The sequence below is a fragment of the Plectropomus leopardus genome, chromosome 21 (genome assembly GCF_026936395.1).
Source record: "Plectropomus leopardus strain MGB_pleo_1.0 chromosome 21, ASM2693639v1, whole genome shotgun sequence".
Classification (NCBI taxonomy): Eukaryota; Metazoa; Chordata; class Actinopteri; order Perciformes; family Serranidae; genus Plectropomus; species Plectropomus leopardus.
Genome location: NC_142196.1, coordinates 15,512,324 through 15,533,087, shown reverse-complemented (window position 1 = coordinate 15,533,087; position 20,764 = coordinate 15,512,324). Strand labels below are relative to the sequence as shown.

Genomic DNA, 20,764 nt, shown 5'->3' with positions numbered 1-20,764 from the left:
AAGTGAAATAAAACAATGAAATTTTGTTTAGTATGAAATACACATATACAGCAGTTGCACTTTTTATGTTTTATTTTATGCATGAGAGTAATCCTTAGCTACTTCTAGGACAAAAGAATAAAGTGAATAGAAAAACACCCCCATGAGAATTCACAGATAATCCTACCCTTAGCTGTTAAACACAAACCAGTAAGTGCTAGACATGCACAAGACTTCCAGGTGAAATCCAAATCGGCTCGTAGTTGAGGTTTAATTGCCAGATGTGTTGATTTGATTGAAGAGTTTGTCCTTAATGACTTGAGACATCAGGCCATGAATTGCCTCTATGGTTGTCTTGCAGCTAAAACAAACCGTGAGAAAGTGAGAAATGGATTAGATTAGTTTAATTACTGCATCAAAACAGGCACAGCATACAGAGGTATGATGTACACCAAGGCCGCACAATTTGCAAAAAAATAAAGAAAATAAAGCAAACAGATCATTTAGAGATATTGCAATATTAGGCAGAGTTTTTACATTTCAATGAAAAATATAAAAATGATGGTGGTGTGATTTTGTGCTAGGGTCTGCACCAGTATATTCTCTTACATCTGAAATACGATTTGTAAGCCAGGGAACCTCTGTAGACCCACCTTCATTTATAATGGCATCTTCAGTTACCTTTATCATAAAATTGCAGCTCCAACCATTTGGAAATTACACTTGGCCATATTGTGATTTAGATAATATTGTGCAAAATTGGGCAGCCCTAATCTGGTAACAGTCGACTATCAAGAGCAACAAATAGTGAAGGTGTTAATTGTAGTTATTTGTATGTCTCTCTGTGTATCAGATATAACTGCAACTAGTATTAATAAACAGATTAGTAAGCTTAGTTATGATGCTTTGTTGGATGGTTTGAATTACAAACATATTCAATTAATTAATTTTAGGAAAACTGTAATAGTGCTACAGGTGTACAGTTTTTTTTCTGTTTTAATCACAATACTTGTAAATAAAAATGCTTGAAAGCTCAAAAAACAAAAGTTTAGGAGATGTATTTAATTCTAAGGTAATTCATTTTGATTGGAAATTAATCAGCAGCTATTTAGATAATTAATTAACTGTCTGAATCATTAAATCACTGCACACTAATTTTCTGGGGTTTCCGTTATTTGGCCAGGCAACACAAAACATTTAAAGATGTCTCTTTAATAATTGTGATGGGCATTATTTTCTGTCATTTTATAGAAAAAAAAGATTAATTTATTGAAAAAACAGTTTACAAACTAAACTATAAAAAGGGGTGTATTAATAACAAATCAGTTGAGTTGTAAAATGCTGAACATGATACAGAAAAAAATATAATGGCATTGATTAAAAGTTCATTTTAGGTGGTATAATATACAGTCAGCATTAAAAAATTGTGTATTAAAAGTTTCCAAAATAAATGATGCTAATGTTTAAATGTACAGCCTTTTTTTATTATGAAAAAGATTTACCTGTCTCGTGTTGCTTTGGCCAGTTTGTCCTCAGACTTCCTGTCATGTGTGTCCAACCCGAGCATAAAGCTGCCTCTGCCTAGCTGGGCCTCTGACTGCTCCAGCTTCTCCGACAGGTCAAACACCTGGCCTGTGGTGTAGTCCGAGTTCTGACCATCCAACAAACACACACATAGAGACCAACTCAAGCACAATTTGCCAACAAAAGCCAGATAACAGATTTTCCACAAAGAAGAAGAATTTTGCAGAATGGCAACAAATCTGTCTAACGGGCTGTAGGAACACTTTGAGTTTCATAGTGAGTGAAAAGGAGTCAGTGAAAAGTTTGCTTAAGGTGAGGTCGTGTTTTTAGTGGAAAAGGTAATTAAAACACAATGACACAGGGGCCCCTGACTAGGGTGACAGTGTAGCAACTGACAAAGCCTGTCACCCAAGGAGCAGCTCGTCCTTGACATCTAGTCAATTCATCTTCATCCAGAATGCCAAAGAGCTAACTGTTTGGATAAGCCTGATGCCTATTTAGACTGTTTAGTCAAGCTCGGGACGGAGTGTCTGCATCCACAATGGGAATTCACATGAGGGGCTTTCAATCTTAAGAATGAACTGCGGGGGGAAAGCTGATGATCCATGGTGAACCACGACAGCATCTCTATCCCTGGAGCTGGGTCCGACTTTAATACTTATACTCCTTGTTAAAAAGTTTAAATTAAGCTTATTACCAAAATCAATAAACAGGGACTCTTGGCTGCTAAGCAGCAATAAATCACAACATCATAAGCGGGTGACTGCATGTCTCAATGAGTTATAGTGTAATAATTAACCATAAATCAAAATGTCAAACAATTAGCCAACATTTGGTTTTTTGAAGTTGCCTACATACCGTGAGGAGACTTGAGGAACTTAAGGTATTGACCCAATATTTGTTCCAAAGGAGTTCCAGAAGCTTTCTATCAAGGGAGGACTTAAAGTAAGTTACTTCCAAGGCGTAATACCTGTAAAAAACACATCAAAGAAAACCATGATTCACATGCAGTATACAGCTATACAGTTTTAATATCTTTTCAAGATAATTTAACAAAACATTTAAGACTGACTGTGTTAGACAGAAACAGCTGGATCTTACTCAGTCATTAAAGGTAAGTATCATATACAGTATATATACAATATGTAGAGGCAGGTATAATGCATGAATATTGTTATTAGAGTGTGTTAATCTACATTTTGCCAACAGGTAAGTGCAAGTGTAATGTAAGAAGACAGTATTAGGTCCAAAGATTTGTAACATTAAAAATGTGGACTTTCATGCAGAATAGCTTGACACATCTTGACAAAATTAATTGAAATATGGATACATTATATAAAATGTATGTGGCAATCAGGACCTTAGAAATTCAAATGTAAGATTATTTAATGGTTTTTAAGGCCTACTAATAAAATTGAATTTAAGACATTTTAAGACTTCTTAGTGACCTGCACACAACCTTACTATATAAGTACCACAAATAAGGTAAAAAAAAAAAAATATATATATACAATTTATTAGGCATGTGTAAGTATTTTTATAAATATCTGTATTATGGTGAGAGCGCCATTGTACATATAAATACTTACTGTTTACAGTGAACACCAAAGTCTTCAATCTTGTTCAGGGGGATTGTCTGGTATTCTGAGGGTCCCTCATCGGGAGGTTTGTAACCCTGAAAATCCAAAGAAGAAATGCTGAGAAATAACATCAAATAAAACAGCTCATCTGCTTCGTAACCACATAATTATTACACTAATATAGACAGAAATAATGAGATAAAGGGCAATTGCAAGATCCTGAATTCTAAATTATAAAGCATATCAAATACAAAACAATAAAACACAAATTTCACAAACATGAGCAACAGCACACTTCAACAAATTATTTTATTACGATGAGAATTATAGTCTGAGAAGTGCCGCTAAATGCAGTCTTTGCTGTACCTTTGGGTAGGTCCTAAAGGCGCCAAGGTTGACTTTCCCTGCAGAAATAGTCCGAGTGGGGTCGATCTGTACGAAGCAAAATACAGTAGAACAGGAAAACAAAGTCAGGGGTCACACAAACCTCCAGGGACCACTCAAATCCGGCCACTAGGAGCCTTTTACTACGGCTGTCAGTGTGCTGGAAATACACACTTAATTATAAGACGCCGATGGCATTTAAGCACTGCCGAACCAAATGAAGTGTAAATAGCATATGTGGTTGCAATAGCAAAATATTAATCAGTACTACATGGAAACTTACAACTCATACATCAACAATCTCACCGCCTTCTCAGTTACACACACATTAAGTTGTACTGTCAGAGTTAAACAGAAAAGGTTTTACTTCCCAGAATATCATATTCATGGGGTGCAATTAGAAATCACAGTAAATGAAGAATTTGAAAATAATTACTCTTTCCACAGTCTTACCACAACAGCCACAAAAGGCTCCTGAAACTGCTGGTTGAGCATCTGAGTGCTGACATCTATGCCGGAGAGCCAGCATCCATAGCCTGGGTGACTGTGGTACCAGCCGATCGCATTCTCCAGCCGGCCAACCTGAAGAATAAGAGATAGATGTAAGTCATTATTCAAGGTGTGAAATATAACATTATACAAAAATAGCACAGATAACATTGATCAATTGTTATTGTTTATTGCATTGTATTTGGTGCAGTGTATTTTTTTCTTTCTTTAAGAATGTGCTACTTTATGGGGTTCTGGGTCAATGGACAGAGGGATGGCGCATGTGTAAGCTAATTTCGATTTGTAATATTGGACTTTATAGATCTAACTGAATTGAAATTACTATTTGTTCAGCCCTTTGAGGCATGCTTTGTGATTGGGCTACAGATTAAGTGAGATATACAAATGTTTATATATATATATATATATATATATATATATGTATATAAGTTGTTTATTAGTTTACAGTTGACTATATTGACTAACCCAGTAAATTAATTCCCCTACAGATGAAGGTAAATTTTTATTCACACTGTCCCAACAAAAGAAAGGACAATAAAGCAACTGCTACTATAACTGTAGTGCAAGACAAAGTTATATAATCTGAATGTGTTAAGCAAGATATATCCCTACAGACTTACTATAAAAAAACAATCTCATGTAGGTATAAGTTTCAAAAGTCATGTGAATGTATTTCTGGACCACATTGCAGACTTTAAAAAGTAGTTTTTCTTGAGCAATTGAATAAAACCTGCAAAGACTATGCATAAAAAAATATATAGTTTCAATCAATTACATCTAAATAAAGTGATGAAATATAAATGAAAATACTGTAACAGAACAGTGTAGATGAAGTGTTTGGGTCCTCCTCTCAATCATGAAAGCTGTGAGATGTCTTTTAATAAGTCAGTATCTGACCTGTTTGGCATTTTCAATGTAGGCAGCCATGTATTCATACGCTGCAGCCTGGGCGTTGACGCGAGTTTCTGTGCCCTCCACGGGGAGAGCAAAGCTGTCCATAATGATCATGGTCTCTCCGTCCACCTTCCCCAGCATGAGGCCCATCACCTCCAGGTTTCCTCCAGACCGGGCATGCATCACCATCTTCAGCAGGGCCAAGGCTGAGATCTTGCAGTACTTGAAATAGTGATGACTACGGGTCAAAGAGGGATAAATATTCAATATTAGGCACGTTAAGTGCATTAGAGATAAGTAACACATTTACATAAACACCGCACAGTTTGCTATTGACAAATAATTCAATGCTAGTTTGTAGCCAAGCTATTAGAAGTATGTTCTGACATTAAACCACCCAGACACAACATACAACACCGAAAATGTAGCTCAATAATCACACAAACACTTAAACTACACCCTATAGCACTAATATGTACTCACTCCTTTGTCCATGGTTTTGCTGCGAGGATTTCTTGTTGTTGCTTTTTGTCGTATTTGTAAATTTCGTCTATGCTCTGAACTTCCTGCATGCTGTTGGATAGCTCCCATGTTTTCTGAGCTGTGCTGCTCCCCGCCATGATGAATTATCTAAGGAAGAAACAGAATCTTTAAAACTCTTATTTCTGCTCCAGTAAGTGAAAAAAATGTTGTATTTCTTCAAAGATTTCGATATCGTTACCGTTGTTGGGCTAACGTTAAATGTCTACTTGCTCAGGGAGCCATGACAGTGGGTGATACCAAACTACCAAACTGCAACCATCACAGGGGACTTTTGTCACAATTTTGGCGAATATGAAGTGGATACTCTTATATGGCAAATACTAATTTCAATGTAAAACTTGAAAGTTATAATACAACAATGATGTTCCCCCTGAAGAGATTTTAACCGTATCTATCAGTGGTATTAAAGTACAATCACCCCTCTGCCAGAATACATGGTTTAGTCCGGGGAAGACAACAACTGGCTAACGGTCGGGGACCCACTGACATCTAGCGGCGCTTTTCGGAAAAACATGTTTCCTCATAAAGGTCTTTTGTATTTCTTTAGCACTGTACATTTAGTGAGGGATAAGATATTTAAAGAATCGAAAAAAAACAGCTAATGTTAATTGAAACGAAATTTTTCACGAAAAAAGCCCCTAAACTAAGCTCAAAGGAATACTAAGGCTAGTTGGTTCTTGTTTTCTGGTGTTTGTTGTAGGTTAACAAGCTAGTAAACTTGATTTGTGCTGGTCTTTATGATGTTAAAACAACTTCAACAGCCAATTACATCAAAAGGCCAGTTCTTCAAAGTGATGTAACTAATATCAAACAATGAGTTTAGATATGGTTTATATCTTTTGTCGCGTCATGTTAGCTAACTTGGTTAGCCTCTCCCAGGAGAACATTTCGTGTGGTTGCCTGTAGCAACAACATGATGCTTTGCGCCTCGCGGATAGTCCTCTCAAGAGCCTGTGTCACTTTTTAGTCTCTTAAGGAAAATATTATAAATCTGGATCATATTTTAATGTAATGTATGACGTCTTTGGCGAAAGCAGAGTTTCAGCTGAATGTTTGTGTACTCAGTAATTAATGGACGATAGATGGGATGTTTTTCGAGGGACATGAAGAGGAAACCCTATACATATATCATCACTGATGTGTCACACACTATTCATACATGCAAATCCAGGTATGTGATATATTAATGCTAAAATGATTACCACGTCATGGTCTTAAAAAGCAAATATATCGAATGTTTTAACATGATGTGCGAATGTTCTCCACAGTCAGGTGCCGGTAATTTAACAACACAGCGTGAACATGCCTCCAGCATCAGCAGTACAAAGAATATCCTCTTATCCAGACAGTGGTATTGTGCAAATCTCTGATACTGAACAGATTATAATCACTGAATACATGTTTATGTTATACAGTGCATGTGTTATCCACTATTGAATGCATTTTTTAATATAGAACACATATTGTATATATTTGTATTCTTATTCCTGCCAATGGACATATTTATTCAAAATATACTTATGTAAATTGTAGCATTCTGCATATTTTATATTTCTAACTTTACATACTAGTTTTATACATTGTATTGTATTGCACAAGGCACATAGTTTTATATTTTGCACACATTTTACATACTCAGGACATTATACATATTAGTATTTTTAAACATTTCACATACAATTGCTAACATTGTAGCATATTGTACATATTTCATATTTCTATTTTATATTTTTACATACTTGTACTTAAGTTCTGCTTCTATAGTTCTCTATGCTTTACATGAGAGCAACTGTAACAATTCTGATTCTGATGCTGATATATATTTTTATACAGGTTTGGGCTTAAGTTTCCTGCTGGGAAATGACTATGAAAGTAAGAAGAAGAAACTTCAGCAGGAGCTTCAACAGGACTATAAACAATATGCTGCCCAGGTCTGATAATGTATTTGAAATTGGTCATTAAGACATGTTTTACTACGTGTCTGTGTCTCTCATTTACAGCAACAATCTTATCCTGTGTTGCCATGTTCTTCCCACAGAAAAAGGATCTCAAAACTAGCGAGCCTCGTCCACAACCCCAGAGTCTCTCCTTGCCTATCAATGAGAAGACTTCAGTTCGGGTGTGTGTCTGTGTGTTTCTGGGTGCCTGGTTGTGTACAGTGTTTACATATTTGTGTAAGTGTCCTTGAATGTGACATAACAGGAAGCATATAACTCTCCATGGTCATCAAAGTGGGAATTCCCCTTGGCATCATATAACTTGCTCACAACAACACCAATGAAGTTGATGTACACAGTACACTGAATTGTTGACTCTACAGTGATGTGTCTCATGGCAACTGCTCATGTTAAGAAGTGTTGACGTGTAAAAGCTTACCAACAAGATTAACAGGTTGTGAAATGACATGTCAGTGGCCCAGTGGCCTAATGGATAAGGTATCAGCCTCCGGAGCTGGGGATTGTGGGTTCAAGTCCCACCTGGGTCAATAAGTTTGTAAAGACATTCCAGTTTCTCCATCATTGGAATACATAAATAATAACTAACTTTGAAAGGCTAAAGTGGACACCTTTATAGCAAGCAAATTTAAGGGAATTATTAACATATGATATGCAAATAAGACAATAAAATCTCAGGCAGAGAGGTGGCAAGACTAGTAGTCCAACACCAGAGGGCTCTATCCTCAGCTGCTGTCAAAGAGGTGTTTAAGCAGCTCCTTCCATAGCCAGGTGCAATGCACCTCATTAGGCAATGCGGAACACCTGAGCAAATCTTTGCAAGAGGGAAAGGGGACCAAAACAAAGATCATATGCAGCCATCACAGTATCAGCCTAATTAATGTGTGAAGACCTAAGAAATCTGCTTGTGTTTAATAGGTTATTGTAAACTAAGATGAGATTGTAATATATATTAAAAAATGCAGTGAATTGTCTTAGATTCAAAAGATGACCCACTGTGTATTGATGGTTTTCTATTGCTTAATTGTTGTATGTACTATCACTGAGCACAGTTTTAAGACATTTCCTATTTAGTTATTAGACACCCACACAGAAATTAATGAATTAAATTTGGGAAAAAGGAGGGAATAACACATAATGTTGCTGTTAATTAGTCAGATTCAAATGCAGCATTGAAAATTTGTTGCTACCCTATCTGACTAAGATGTCTACTTCAATGACATGACTGTAAATTTGTTTCATTCTCAGGAAAAACTAAGAGAGGAGAGAAATAAAGAATACAACCTCTTCCTACAGGAAAAAGCTCGATTTGGAAGGTTAAAGAGGGAAACATCTCCTGTCACTACAAAGGTAATGTGAATAATAAGGAAACACATTTTTACAAAACAATAGCAAATAAATTGAGCTCTTCAAACAAAATACATGGTTGGTAGAAGAAGATTTTGGTTATGTGCTGTAACACCTAGGTATAAAGCAAAGGTTTTCTTTTGTTTTCTTCAAATTTTCACTTTCAGCCTGGACAGGTTCAAGCTTCAGATGTATACATTTCCTCTTCAGCTTCTCCTCTGCCCATCCTTAACACCCATACAACAAACACACGCCATCCTCCAAGGGATCGCCCTGCATCCAAGAGAGATGCTGCTACTCTGACTGAGGCATTGGAAGATGGAAAATGCACACAGACTCGGGGTACACGCCATCGGGTACGAAGGCGCTGGCAGCTCCATGGACTGAGGGAGCCATACAGCTCTGAGGAGGAGCCAATCACAGACAACGAGGATGAGTTTGACTTCAGACATAGGAGGCGACGAGACAGACACACTCCAGAGCCTGAGTACAGAGAGGAGAGGAGAGTCAGAGTACGCAGAGTTAACAGGTGTAGCTTTTTTCTGTATTATGATTTTGAGCTATTTTCATACCTGTTTCATATATACCTCAGACAGCAGAGCAGGTATAATAAAGTGATTTTTCTTAATCTTGTCTGTCTCTGTTATAGAGCTCCTGAGGAAAAAAAGGAGGTGGAGGCCCCTGGTGTTCATGATCTGAACAACAATGAATGGGTTCAGGAGTCAGAGTGAGCAAGATTTATTTCTATGTACAGTTCTGGTCGACTGCAGCAACGAGATTTCTTATATCGGTACAGAGTTTTCTTAGATAGCAACAGTAGAGACAGTCAATAAAATCCTCCTGTAAAGTCACATACATTTTCCCAATCGATAAAATAATCTGATTGAATGAGCCAATACAGGGCAACTGTAACAAAAGACAGGTATAGATCACTGCTGCCATACTCAGTTATTGCTCTCCAGCACTTCTACTACTACTGTCGGCTTTCATTGTTTCCGTTCATGCCATTAAGTTGAGCCAATCTCAATAAGCTGTTAATGTCTGGGACGGTGATGAAGGGTGAGCCTTGGCCCTGCTCCAGGCAAACAATTACTCACCCAGCTCCATCGGAGTAACTGGATTGATTGGAGAATGAGGATTCCACCCCTGAAAGCTCTGCAGGCAAACTATGAAGCAATGCAGGATGTAAAATGGCAGCTGGGTGTGGCTCAGGCGGGAACTGATTGCTGTGCTGTTGCCCTTATATACTGTCATAGTAATTGGATGGCTCTTGTGGAGTGTTTGGTTCTGTCTGTGTTTAGCAGTCTGCAAATGCCAGACACCATGAGGACTGCTGCAAGATCTAGACCTGCTACCAGCAAGGATAAGGCAGAGTTTGCAACTGGACTAATGATTGGTAAATACCATTTTTATTGCATGAAGCTTTTGGATTTTGGGATTATTGATGGAACTTGTCACTTGAAATTCTTTTTCAGCATCATAATTAACAGCACTTGCATGTCTCTGGCTGTCTGTTGTCACGCAGGAGCAACAGAGGAGCAGACGGCCTCTCAGATGAGGAAAGAACAGTATAGGCAAGAGCTGTTGAAACAAATTGCTGAGCAGCGGGGAAACAAGATCAGGTGAGTGTTTATTCACTAAATCAAATTTTTTCCCAGAATTGTTTCACCATATGCATAAAAGAAAACACAAAGCATGGGGTTATTATTTTCAGGGAGAAGAAACTTGAACTGGGGGCTGCTGCCAGTGGAGTCAGTGACCCAGAGAAACAGGTAAAGCCAAATGGCAAGAACGGGCTAAAAGTGATTGAAATATATTCCATGATGTGATTGTCTAAAGGTCTTATTTTAGCTGAATCATCACTCAGCAGTTTTATCAGTCCTGCATTTATTGCTGCATCTGGATAAAGTATTGTAGAAATGCCTCAACAGAAAAATTAACACATCTCACATGTCACGAATGTTTTATTACCATCATAGATAATGATTTTATTATTGTGATGTGACACCTTGAGTAACACATTATCTTTAAGTTTTTTTTTTTACAGTATTCGTTGCCTGATTTCCTTTGATGGATCTCTTTTACTCTTTTCATCTCTTCCAGCCCGACCGAATCAAGCAGTTTGGGGCTATAAATCGGCATTATGACAGTTGGAGACGAGATGTCCCTTACAAGCCTGGAATAGATCTGGAGGCCGGAGAGAAAGAGCTGAATCCAAGGCCAACTGATGACAAACCCACTAAGGACACACAGCAGAGAGGCCGCTCAGGAAAGTCCCATGTGGACTACAGCGCAGCTCTCAGTCAGCTGACAGAAAAGACAGTGCAGGGAAGGGCAGCTCAAGGTATCTCCTCCCTGGACTATTTTAATGATGACTACCACAGGGACTTCTCGAACATGCTAGGAGAGGTGGCCAACCCGAGGTAGCTCAGTGTTGCTCTGCATTCCTCTACATGAAGGACTTTAACAACTCTACAGTGAATTCAGTGTGGTTTCTGGAATTTTTTATCTTTTCAGGGTTGCTGGTCTTACTGTTCCTGTCCCTCCCACTGTAACTAATAATTACAACACTCCACACGATGCAGCATATTACTACTATGGAACCAGGAATCCATTAGATCCTAATCTACCTTATAATACAAGTAAGTATTTCAACCATCCTCATGTTGTTTTTGCCCCTTTGCCTTTTAATAATGTGTTTGTGACTTGTTTAATGTGTACTTTTCATTGCTGCGAACCATTTTTGATGGCAGGTCAGTGTTTTCGCACTTATGAATTGTAATTTTCCCACATACCACATACTGCATCTTAAAGGGACAGTTCACTCAAAATCAGAAAGATTAGTGCAGCCTCTAGCTCATCTGACAGTGTGTGCATCCCATATGGCTAAGGCCTCTGCAGCGGCCTGGGTTTGAGTCCGGCCTGTGGGCCTCTGCTGCGTGTCATTCCCCCTTCTCTCATCCATCTTTCCTGTCTATCTCAAACTGTCCTATCAATGAAGAGGAAATGTCTGAAAAAATAATCTTTAAAAAATCAGAAAGGTTCAACCCTGAAATTGTTTTGAAAATGAATAAACAACTGGCTGTTTGGAGGAAGGATAAACATGAAAAAAATAAAGCAGTACATGAGGCTTTGTAAACTGGTCAGTACTGATGTTAAATATGCATATTTGTCATCAACATTGGTCCACAGTCATTGCTGTCTTTAGTGTCTTTAGTGTCTTCAGTCATAAACTGACTCACGCTATCTGACAGTTTCACCTTAGATGGCCATAATTCACACTGACTCAAATAAACTCCAAGACCTCTCTGAACAGAACTATTGCCATTTATTACTGAACCACTTTATCGCCATATCGATGGCCAAGAGGGCTTGGCATTGCGATCCATAAATCTCATTTTGCAGCAGAACCGATTTTATTTCTAAGGGGATATACAGTTTATTGGATATGAGTTCAGCAGATCCAGATGGATCTCACTTCATCCAGCTGGTCTATTTGGTTACATTTATTTTCTTTCCGAGTTTAATTTTGCAGCCAAATTCTGGCCCTGGTCTGAGCTCACAAACATTTTAATGTTGGAAAATAAGCTGGCAGTCTGTGGCAGCAGATAGCTAATGAAATTGTTACATCTGTTTGTGTTTATTATCTTGATTTTCTTTTTCTTTATTAGATGATCTACCTGGAGGGGTGCAGCAGTCCTGGAATTTCTACAGTCAAGGACCACCTCCTCTCAGACCCAGTGGCCACACTGAGTCAGTGTCCGCCTTTGCACTTATAGCTTATTTATACAGATTATTAATTTGTAACAACTGAATGTTGTTTTAATTCTTTACACTGAGAGAGAATGTGTGGAGTGTGAAAGCTTTTACATGAGTCATGGGACTTTTTGTTTTTCTTCCAGAAGAGGGCCCTCACTGCAAAATAACTGTCTGTCAGTACCTCCTGTACACACGGCTCCTCATCATGTGTCCCTGTGTGTGTCTGCTTCCAGAGCAACTGATCAGCACCGAGCGTATCCCCTGGATGTCCGAGAGCCTCCTGCAGATGAGTCCAAGCGGAGGAGAGAGAGCGCTCTGAGCTACCAAGAAGCACTAAGACAGCAGGTACATCAGATATATATCATCATATATATCATCTCATCGCCATAAGCAGACCCCAAGCTGCTTTTATATATAACAACTAATATCGTATATAATATAAAACATCAGAAACTAGGGATGACAGCTTGTGATCAAGAAGTGTTTTGGGCAGTGTGTTTTTGTACCACGTTCCAGTTCTATTAGCTGGAAGTTGGATGTTTTTAGAGGCTGAGGGAGCAGCACGCTGACACACATACACACACACACACTGACATGCTAATGATTGCTGTAACAGACTGCTTCCTCTATGCTGATAGCAGAGGAAACCCAGACCCTGGCTCATTTTAGCATCAAACCCAGATATTCTGTCAGAGACCAGATCAAGGTGAAGTCAGCATTTCCCCATGGGCACAAACATGCCTTTGAGCCAGACTAGCAGTGACTTCTATTCCACTGTCACACAAAGTGCATCAACTTTTGCAACATCCTGCCTTTCTTGTGACCAGATCAGAGAAAGAGAGGAGCGTAAGAGAAGAGAGAAAGAAGAGAAGGAGCGATATGATGCCAAGATAGAGGCCGAGATGATGGCATACAACCCCTGGGGGAGAAGCGGTGGAGGTGCTCCAATTAAAGACCAAAAAGGCAACCTTGTTAGTAAGTGGACTTTCTCTTTTAACAAGGTCTGCTAAACCTTAGATAATTTTATGATGCGTCATAATAAATGCTTAATGTTTCAATGCCCTCAGGTGACCTGAGTCAAATGCACAGGACCAACGAGGAGTCATATAGGAATCCTGGATCCAGGAATAGTGGACAGACACAAAACTTTTTAATGAGGAATGGTCACACTCCCAAAGTTGAGGCCATGGCTTCTCTTTCCCATCAACCGTCAGGTATTGCTCAGTCTCTCTGGGTGATTGTTGTGGCAAACTTGGTCTTGTCGTCCAGTGTATTTGAGTGCATTTATGTGTGCACATGTACACATTGTTCTTTTTATAGATGGATTACAGTCTGTCCTGCTTGTCCTTGCAGGTTTCAATGATCAGCCAACTCCACAGCAGCTCCACATGCAGGACAGATACAAAGAAGACCTGAGACAACAGGTAGGTCCTGGGCCACATTATTCTGTAAAATCAGAATAATTTTTATTGTTTACAAATACTTTAGTATTTCAGGGCACTTTGAAGAAGTTGGAAATGAATTATACACGTAACTTGTCATTACTAACAGATAGAGCAAAACAAGCTAAAGCAGGCAGAGGAAACAGAAAGAAAGAGGATTGAGGAGGAGAAAGAAGAGAAGAGGCTGGCAGACCAAAGGGCTCACATACAGCGGGAATATGAGGAGGAGCAAAGCAAGCAGAAGAAGAAGATTGAGGTGAAGAGTTCAGCTCTTTGATGAAGAGCACTTCATCATGTCTCCCTCCTGACAGTTAAGGGGGTCTCCTCACACTGGGCTTGCCACTGAGAAACAGTTTCCTTTACTCTTTGCAGCATAGCCTGGCAAACCAAGATTGGATCCATGAACCTAGAAAAAAACACCAGGAGGACAAAAAGATGGTGAGACAGGAAGAAGAGATTAAAAAGAAGGTACCTGAGAGCGTCAGGGACAAAGGGGAGAAAAAGATGGTGCGACAGGAGGAAGAGATTGAGAAGTTACCTGAGAGCACCCAGGACAGAGAGGAGAAAAAGGCTCAAATGAGTTATGAGGTACAGTAAACCTGAAAAGACACTGGTACTGTAGTTTTCAGTTTTATTGAACGTCTTTGTCAAGTGATGTGACACTGTGACTCGTAAATATGCAGAGAGCGCCATCTCCTCCTATCCCAACCTTGCAGAGGAGGCAGACAAATCCTGTGGCATCCAGACCTTCATCTGTTGTGAGCCATCTCTCTGCAAGGACTGTAAGTCACTCAGTAAACGGATGCAAATATTTTCACATCAAGACTGTTTTGATGTAAATCTAAAATATAAAAAACACCCACAATTTCCACAACAGGAGCGCTCTGCGTCAGCACCACAATCCCGAGCAGCCCTTGCGAATATACCCCAGCTACAAGGTAAGACTGTCTTGACTTATCTCTCCCTCAAATTAAATTCCTACCTGCTTATAAATCATAAATTGCCACATAAATAATCTATCTCCCCTCACTCCCTCTGCCCTCTTCAGATGGTCAGCAGGAAGTGATGAGAGAGCTGTCAGCCCTCCGTAGATACCTGAGGAAAGAGCAGAGACAACTGGAGGTTGAGCTGGGCCAGACAGATCTACAGGAGAGTCACTACACTCCCCCCAACAGGTATTACTGTCAGACAGCCTTGAACAACAGGGGTAATTTGAGTCTGTATATTGTGCCCAGAATGGATAGGATTTTATTGCTTTCTTCATGGTGAAAAAAATGGGCCATTTAGAAAACCTATTAAACATGCTCAACCCCTTCAGGTCCAATTTCACCCAATACACCCCCAGACACATTAAGGTGAAGACATAATACTAATTCTGTCTTGTTAAATGGCAATTTTGATTTGCTGGTTGTATTTAAGGAGGCTTTCTTGTGCTCTGAGCTAATGAAAGTGACCCAGGTCAAATTGGCTATCTTCTAATCTCCATTTAGAATTGTTTTAGGGACTCATTACTGCAGTATTTTAACTGTGTGATCCCTAAGAGATATTTTTCTTTTCACCTTGCAAGATCAGCAGGGTCACCTGCAGTGCAGCATCCAATAGGGATTCAGAGTGTTGCTGAGAAGCACTTTAATACAACACGTGGCCGCTTATGACATCTAACTGCCCTGAAAAACACATGTGACATAGTGTGTGAGTAAATTCCACCAACAACAGAACAGGAATGTGCTACAAGCTACTTGTAAAGTCTCTGCTTATACTCAAATAAGTTTACTTCAAATCATCACAGAAATGTCTTTGAACTGGTGCCAGTTTGACAGCTTTTCTTGGTTCCAGTATAAGCTGCTTACACAGAAAGCCTCATTCTTTAGGCCTCGTATAAGCATTTGGCAGTCTTAAACACACACAAACCAGGTGTTGTGCTCTTACTATTTTAAAACAATGCTCACTTACTGTAACTCTTTTTGAACCTAGCCCCTAACTTACAGGGGCCAACGTATCGACTGCACGGTTTGTACGTCATTGTTTACAAGTGAGGTAGTGAACTATTGGGATTTTCAGAAAGCCATCTGTGTGTTATTTTAGGTAATTGCCCTGTTTAAGGTGGGATTTTCTTCCTTTGCTCAGACCCAGAGTACGACCCAGAGTGGACACCTTTGAATCAGCGCACAAACAAACTGTCCAGCCATTAACCAGGAGCCCCTCCTCTGGTGCTGCACACTTTAATATGCAAAATATCAGGGAGTTCAACCGGCTTAAATACAGAGGTAATGACACTTTGATGATTTCATTTTATAAAGCAGCATTTGAACTTACTGATCAGATCAGCCTTGGGTCGCTCTGAGAAAAAAAAAACACCCCAAGTCAGTTTCCTGTGCAATCTGTATTCCCTGGCCTGCAGCATCATAACACTCTGCCTGCCAGTGCCAGTTCATTCCCTTCTCAGTGATCAAATATGAACATTCCTGATTCATTGAAAAATATTTCAAAATGATCATGGTGTGATTTTTTAAAGGATCTGTACAATAAAATATTTTTTTAAGTCTGAAGAAAACATTTTGTCGGCTGGGACATCTTTGCAGTGCCACAATACTTAATATAGATTGGTACTTTGACACAATTATATTTAAGAAACATTGTGCCCCCTGAAATTTGGATATTGCACTACTCCATATTGCAATTTAAAAAAAAATTCTGATTAATTGTTCAGACTTTCAGACAGAGGTTATGTCCTCGTTGCAGTGGCCGTGGGTTCAGTTCCAGCCTCGGCCCTTTGCTGCATGTCATCCCCTCTCTCTCCCCCTTTCACACTTAAAGCTGTCTTATCTAATAAAACGCAAAAAGCCTAAAAAAAGGTAAAACCAGCTGGGCACTGCTTACTTTCCCTCTGTACTCTGAAACAAACTTCTTTCTCAACTTTAAGAAAGCGACTGAAAACCTCTCCTCTAATTGCCTTGGTCATGGTGTTGATGTCAGGACAAGAGCTGAGGATCACTGCAGTCCTAAACCAGCTGGGCATTGCCAGGCGGTTTAGACTTTCCAGAGCCTCATCAGTCCTCTGTCTCCCTCTAGCCGCGCTGAAACTCTAATCTCATGAGGTCATGGGAGGCGTTCGTCACTGACAGGCAGTTTGGCAGCGTAAACAGAGAATGTAATGCAAGCGACCAAGGAAATGGCTTTGGATGGGTTCCCAGACCGAGTTAATGCAGGAGCTCCAGCTTGTAAAACCCCAAAATATAGGAAGAAATGCTAGCCTGTGACGAATTGATGAAATTGCATATCAAACTTCCACATGTAAATAATGGATTTATGCCAGCCTTGCATCTGAGAGCTGCATCAGATCCATTCTGTACACAGTTAAAACTTGATGGGATGTGGGGATGTAGCCAGGCTATGGAGCTGCTGAGTCACAGCCAAGTAACTGTTTCAGAGAGTGGAAGAAGCAGGAGACAGTAAAGAGGGGAGCAATTATATATCTTTCTAACAAATATGAAAGTACTATATACCTCCTCCCCTTATCTTTCTTGTTCTTTATTACTGCACTGATGCAATTGCTGCATCAATCAAAGAAAGCCAATTTGTTGCTACCTTAATACAGATATGGGAAATACCTTTCCTCTGTTCATCAGACACAGCATCTCGTGAGGAGGTCCGTCACATGTACCCTGACCCTCCCACTGATGCGCAAACTCTGGACATCCAACAGCAGGCACTTCTTCGTGAACAGCAACGTAAAACCAGACTCATGAAGAGAGAGAAAGAGCAAGGTCAGTGAGCAGACACAACTAAATTCCTCCTCAAACGTTTTCTGTGCTTTTTCTAATTTTTCTGTGTTTTGTTGCAGACTTTTTGGACCAAAAACCGAGCCACTACCATTCTGTGAGTGGTGATCACATTTTAAATATGTATTTTCATGTCAGGCTTTTACAAATACATCCTGCATAGTTTTGCTCTTCTTAATAGTGAGCTAATTGGTGCCTGACTGTGTTTATTTCTTCTCTCAGCAGAATAAACCTGGACACCTCATCCATAGAGACTCCATATTGCCATCTGAGACTGCTTTTATTGGTAAGCCTGTCCAAACATGGTCTGTTTATAAAGACTGTCCTTGTTCCTCTTCTTCTTTCAAGTACGAAGAAAGTGTTTTACATCAGTGGAGACACAATATGCTTTGGGATTTCTTCTTTTTCTAAGGCCCCAGACATCTTCCATAAAGATGACATAGCGTGGGAGGTCAGCTACATACACCCTCACAATACCACACTACAACAGCCTCTGCACCAGGATAATTTGGCCCTGTGTCTCTGTGCCAGGCTAATTGTGGCACATGCCAGCTTGTGTCTCTGTGCTGCAGCTGGTGCCAGTGCTGGGTGCAGGGTGCACATGCCAGCTGCAGGGTGGAGATAGCACAGTGCCAGCCATTGGGGATGGGGGCAGTAGAAAAACTGTTTAAAAAGGCGGGTGCAGGATGGGAAGCTTTGAATACTTTTTTATGCTTTTCCAACTGAACCCTTCCAGTAAAAAGTTTTGCTGAATGGACTGATATCATTACTTTCACATCTGAACTGAATGAACTTTTAGGTCCCTGTCTAACTGTAAAGAGGTTTGAGTATAATGATGAATGGCTTTGTCAGATGTTTACAGCGGTGATGCATGTGAAGAGTGGGTTCATCGGCAGAGACCCCGTCAGCCCTCAGCAGAGCGCCAAGAGAGGACAGCCCCGCGGAGGAGACGTGACTATGATGTATGGCGCAGAGCAGTAAATGGATTCTTTTGTTTGCTGCGGGCCAAAACGATCTGAGTCACTACAGTACCAGAGCTGATGCTTTTAATACTGTATTACTCAAGTCCCATTAGTTTTCTAATTTTACAACATTAAACAGATGAGTGGTCAATCTCTTCCTTCTGGTTTGTTTTGAGCAGGAGGTGGCTGAGTGCATGGATCGGAGGGACCGTAACATCCAGCGAGATGCTCAGTCTGTGCAGTCCGCAACTAGTTTGAACCTTGAATCCAAAGTCAGGGGCCACAACCACCACCGCATCACTAGACAAGACACTGCTGATCCCAGTGACAGATCAGGTGAGAGGAAACACGTGAGAAGTTTAGAAATAAGCCGGACAAATAAAACAATAGTTTAACATAGTTAGAGGCAAGAAGAACTACAGGCTATTTCACCTTGGATCTCTACTCTCCGCCATGGGGGGCATTCTCTAGATACCACTGGACAAGTTCACGAGTCACTTGCAGTCCATTCAGAATGGACCCGCAACTCACTTTTTGACCCACCAGTTGGGAACCACTGCTCTAGATGCCGTCCAAAACCAAAACTTTATAGTTCTCTTCTCTTGTACTGCAAACTAACTATGTTTCTAACTGCAAAAATCTCCTCCCAAAATATGAGTGCACAAAATGTAATGGATGAGGATACATTTTACAGTGATTTGGCTGGCACAGATATTCAGTTGTATTTATTCTAACACAGTACACGGCCGAAGAAGTGGGGAGAGTCTGCTGCTGACTGCATTAGCCAGGCAAGAGGATACAGCCGGCTTGGCTCAAATAGGCCTCCAATGCCAACAGAAACTCAATCATTCTGCTGCAATGAATTTCAGTGTGGGCAGTTTTTGGTGGATGCTGTCACCAAAACCAACCCGGAGAGAGCCAGTGTGTTCATTATTATGCATAAAAGTTTTACTCCTCACTTGGACAGACGTGCTGGAGATGATCTTCAGGACCCGTAGATAAACTGAAGAAGGCAACCAAGACCAGCAGGACAGAGAGGGCAGATGACCACTGAGTATTTTTGCCTAACGCTATATTTTCGCCAACAAACACATTGCTGTAGGCTAGGGGGGTGCGCAATGCATCCTGATTCATGTCGGCACTACCAGCATGGTTCTGTGATCAAGACAGCTCTCTGTCAGTATAGCGCATACTGAGAAATGCATTGTTTCAGTTTAAAGGTGGTAAATTTTCTCTCAAACAGAGAAGGTAAAGTGCGTGTAACTTTGTATTTAAAATGGCTTTTTAACCAACTCTTAACATGCTTTTTGCCAGATCTCTGACATGTGCTTCAGTCTCTTACCTACACTTTGCCTTTTCATGTTTTCAACAAAGACAGATATTACTTGTTTTAAGTAGAATTAAAAAATATTTTGACTCAAAATTGTAGAAATGATGATATCTAAACCTAAAAAAAGTGCCAAACTTTAAGCGTTCTTTATTTTCTGGTTGCCTAAAGAAATGTGTGATGATTACGCCTATGTTCCTCTCCAGAGGGGCCGTCTGGTGATGAAGTGGATGTCTTGTCTCTGCATTCTGCCCTGGAGAGGCGTGTCTCCATGGAGACTGTTGCCACAGAGGCCTGGCTGCGGCCTGGCACGTCAGATACTGTAAAGCGCTCCAGCTGGAGGGAGAAGCCAAATGGTAGGATTGATGCTCCACCCTGGCTGACACACCGTGTCACATAGCTCCCATTAGCTGTGTGAGGCTTGAATCACTGTATACTGACCAACATGTTAATTGTGGGAGTTAGATGACGCAACATCAAAAGCTTTTTAGAGACCAGAGTCTGCCTGTAAAAATATTAATGTCTGTTAGTTTAGACAAGAACCATCTTAGTTTGACCACTCAGCATAACAAGTGCACTTTTTACCCTGAAATGCAGAATTAACTTTAACTTATAGTTCATAAAAGTTTTAAGTTTCATATCTGTGAATGTACCACAGACTTATGTATGAGCTAATGTTGTTATTTTTGTTATAATTATTCACCGGGAGTTATTTTATCATAATAAAATGTTACTTTAATGTCATGGCTGACGGCTGTTAATAGATCAAAATGAAC

General features: G+C 40.0%; 2 protein-coding genes and 1 non-coding gene across 6 annotated transcripts; 2 read left to right on the top strand and 1 right to left on the bottom strand.

Moving 5' to 3' along the window:
- Positions 1 to 54: 54 nt before the first annotated feature.
- On the bottom strand, positions 55 to 5,721 carry cops5 (COP9 signalosome subunit 5). 2 transcript variants are annotated; one of them, XM_042510447.2, is made up of 9 exons: positions 5,593 to 5,721; positions 5,355 to 5,501; positions 4,875 to 5,109; positions 3,921 to 4,049; positions 3,450 to 3,515; positions 3,093 to 3,178; positions 2,362 to 2,473; positions 1,482 to 1,630; positions 55 to 340 (listed from the first exon to the last, which is right to left on the bottom strand). In XM_042510447.2, exons 2-9 carry the CDS (start codon positions 5,489 to 5,491, stop codon positions 250 to 252), a joined length of 1,005 nt encoding a protein of 334 aa, XP_042366381.1. In that variant the 5' UTR covers positions 5,492 to 5,501; positions 5,593 to 5,721; the 3' UTR covers positions 55 to 249. The 2 variants fall into 2 exon arrangements, with proteins under 2 accessions (XP_042366381.1, XP_087927735.1); XM_088071609.1 differs by having other exon boundaries at positions 5,355 to 5,629.
- A 160-nt stretch (positions 5,722 to 5,881) lies between these two features.
- On the top strand, positions 5,882 to 20,697 carry cspp1a (centrosome and spindle pole associated protein 1a). 3 transcript variants are annotated; one of them, XM_088071607.1, is made up of 29 exons: positions 5,882 to 6,585; positions 6,683 to 6,765; positions 7,248 to 7,345; positions 7,453 to 7,533; positions 8,618 to 8,719; positions 8,884 to 9,245; positions 9,366 to 9,443; positions 10,021 to 10,112; positions 10,242 to 10,338; positions 10,431 to 10,488; positions 10,820 to 11,139; positions 11,234 to 11,358; positions 12,388 to 12,469; positions 12,709 to 12,820; positions 13,303 to 13,450; positions 13,543 to 13,689; positions 13,829 to 13,899; positions 14,027 to 14,173; positions 14,290 to 14,505; positions 14,601 to 14,699; positions 14,795 to 14,855; positions 14,966 to 15,092; positions 16,045 to 16,184; positions 17,547 to 17,684; positions 17,762 to 17,796; positions 17,922 to 17,985; positions 18,552 to 18,661; positions 18,841 to 18,997; positions 20,195 to 20,697. In XM_088071607.1, exons 2-29 carry the CDS (start codon positions 6,717 to 6,719, stop codon positions 20,386 to 20,388), a joined length of 3,510 nt encoding a protein of 1,169 aa, XP_087927733.1. In that variant the 5' UTR covers positions 5,882 to 6,585; positions 6,683 to 6,716; the 3' UTR covers positions 20,389 to 20,697. The 3 variants fall into 3 exon arrangements, with proteins under 3 accessions (XP_087927733.1, XP_087927734.1, XP_087927732.1); XM_088071608.1 differs by having other exon boundaries at positions 10,018 to 10,112; positions 17,925 to 17,985; XM_088071606.1 differs by having other exon boundaries at positions 10,018 to 10,112.
- On the top strand, positions 7,827 to 7,899 carry trnar-ccg (transfer RNA arginine (anticodon CCG)). The gene has a single exon. It is a non-coding gene; the product is annotated as a tRNA-Arg (tRNA).
- Positions 20,698 to 20,764: the final 67 nt, after the last annotated feature.

Coding starts and splice junctions, on each gene's coding strand:
- cops5 (XM_042510447.2), bottom strand. CDS start 5,491: ATGGCGGGGAGCAGCACAGCTCAGAAAACATGGGAGCTATCCAACAGC. Junction 1,631..2,361: donor GTTCCTCAAGTCTCCTCACG/GTATGTAGGCAA, acceptor TTGGATGGTCAG/AACTCGGACTACACCACAGG. Junction 341..1,481: donor GCCAAAGCAACACGAGACAG/GTAAATCTTTTT, acceptor GGTTTGTTTTAG/CTGCAAGACAACCATAGAGG.
- cspp1a (XM_088071606.1), top strand. CDS start 6,717: ATGCCTCCAGCATCAGCAGTACAAAGAATATCCTCTTATCCAGACAGT. Junction 9,246..9,365: donor AGAGTACGCAGAGTTAACAG/GTGTAGCTTTTT, acceptor TCTCTGTTATAG/AGCTCCTGAGGAAAAAAAGG. Junction 13,900..14,026: donor AAGAAGACCTGAGACAACAG/GTAGGTCCTGGG, acceptor CATTACTAACAG/ATAGAGCAAAACAAGCTAAA.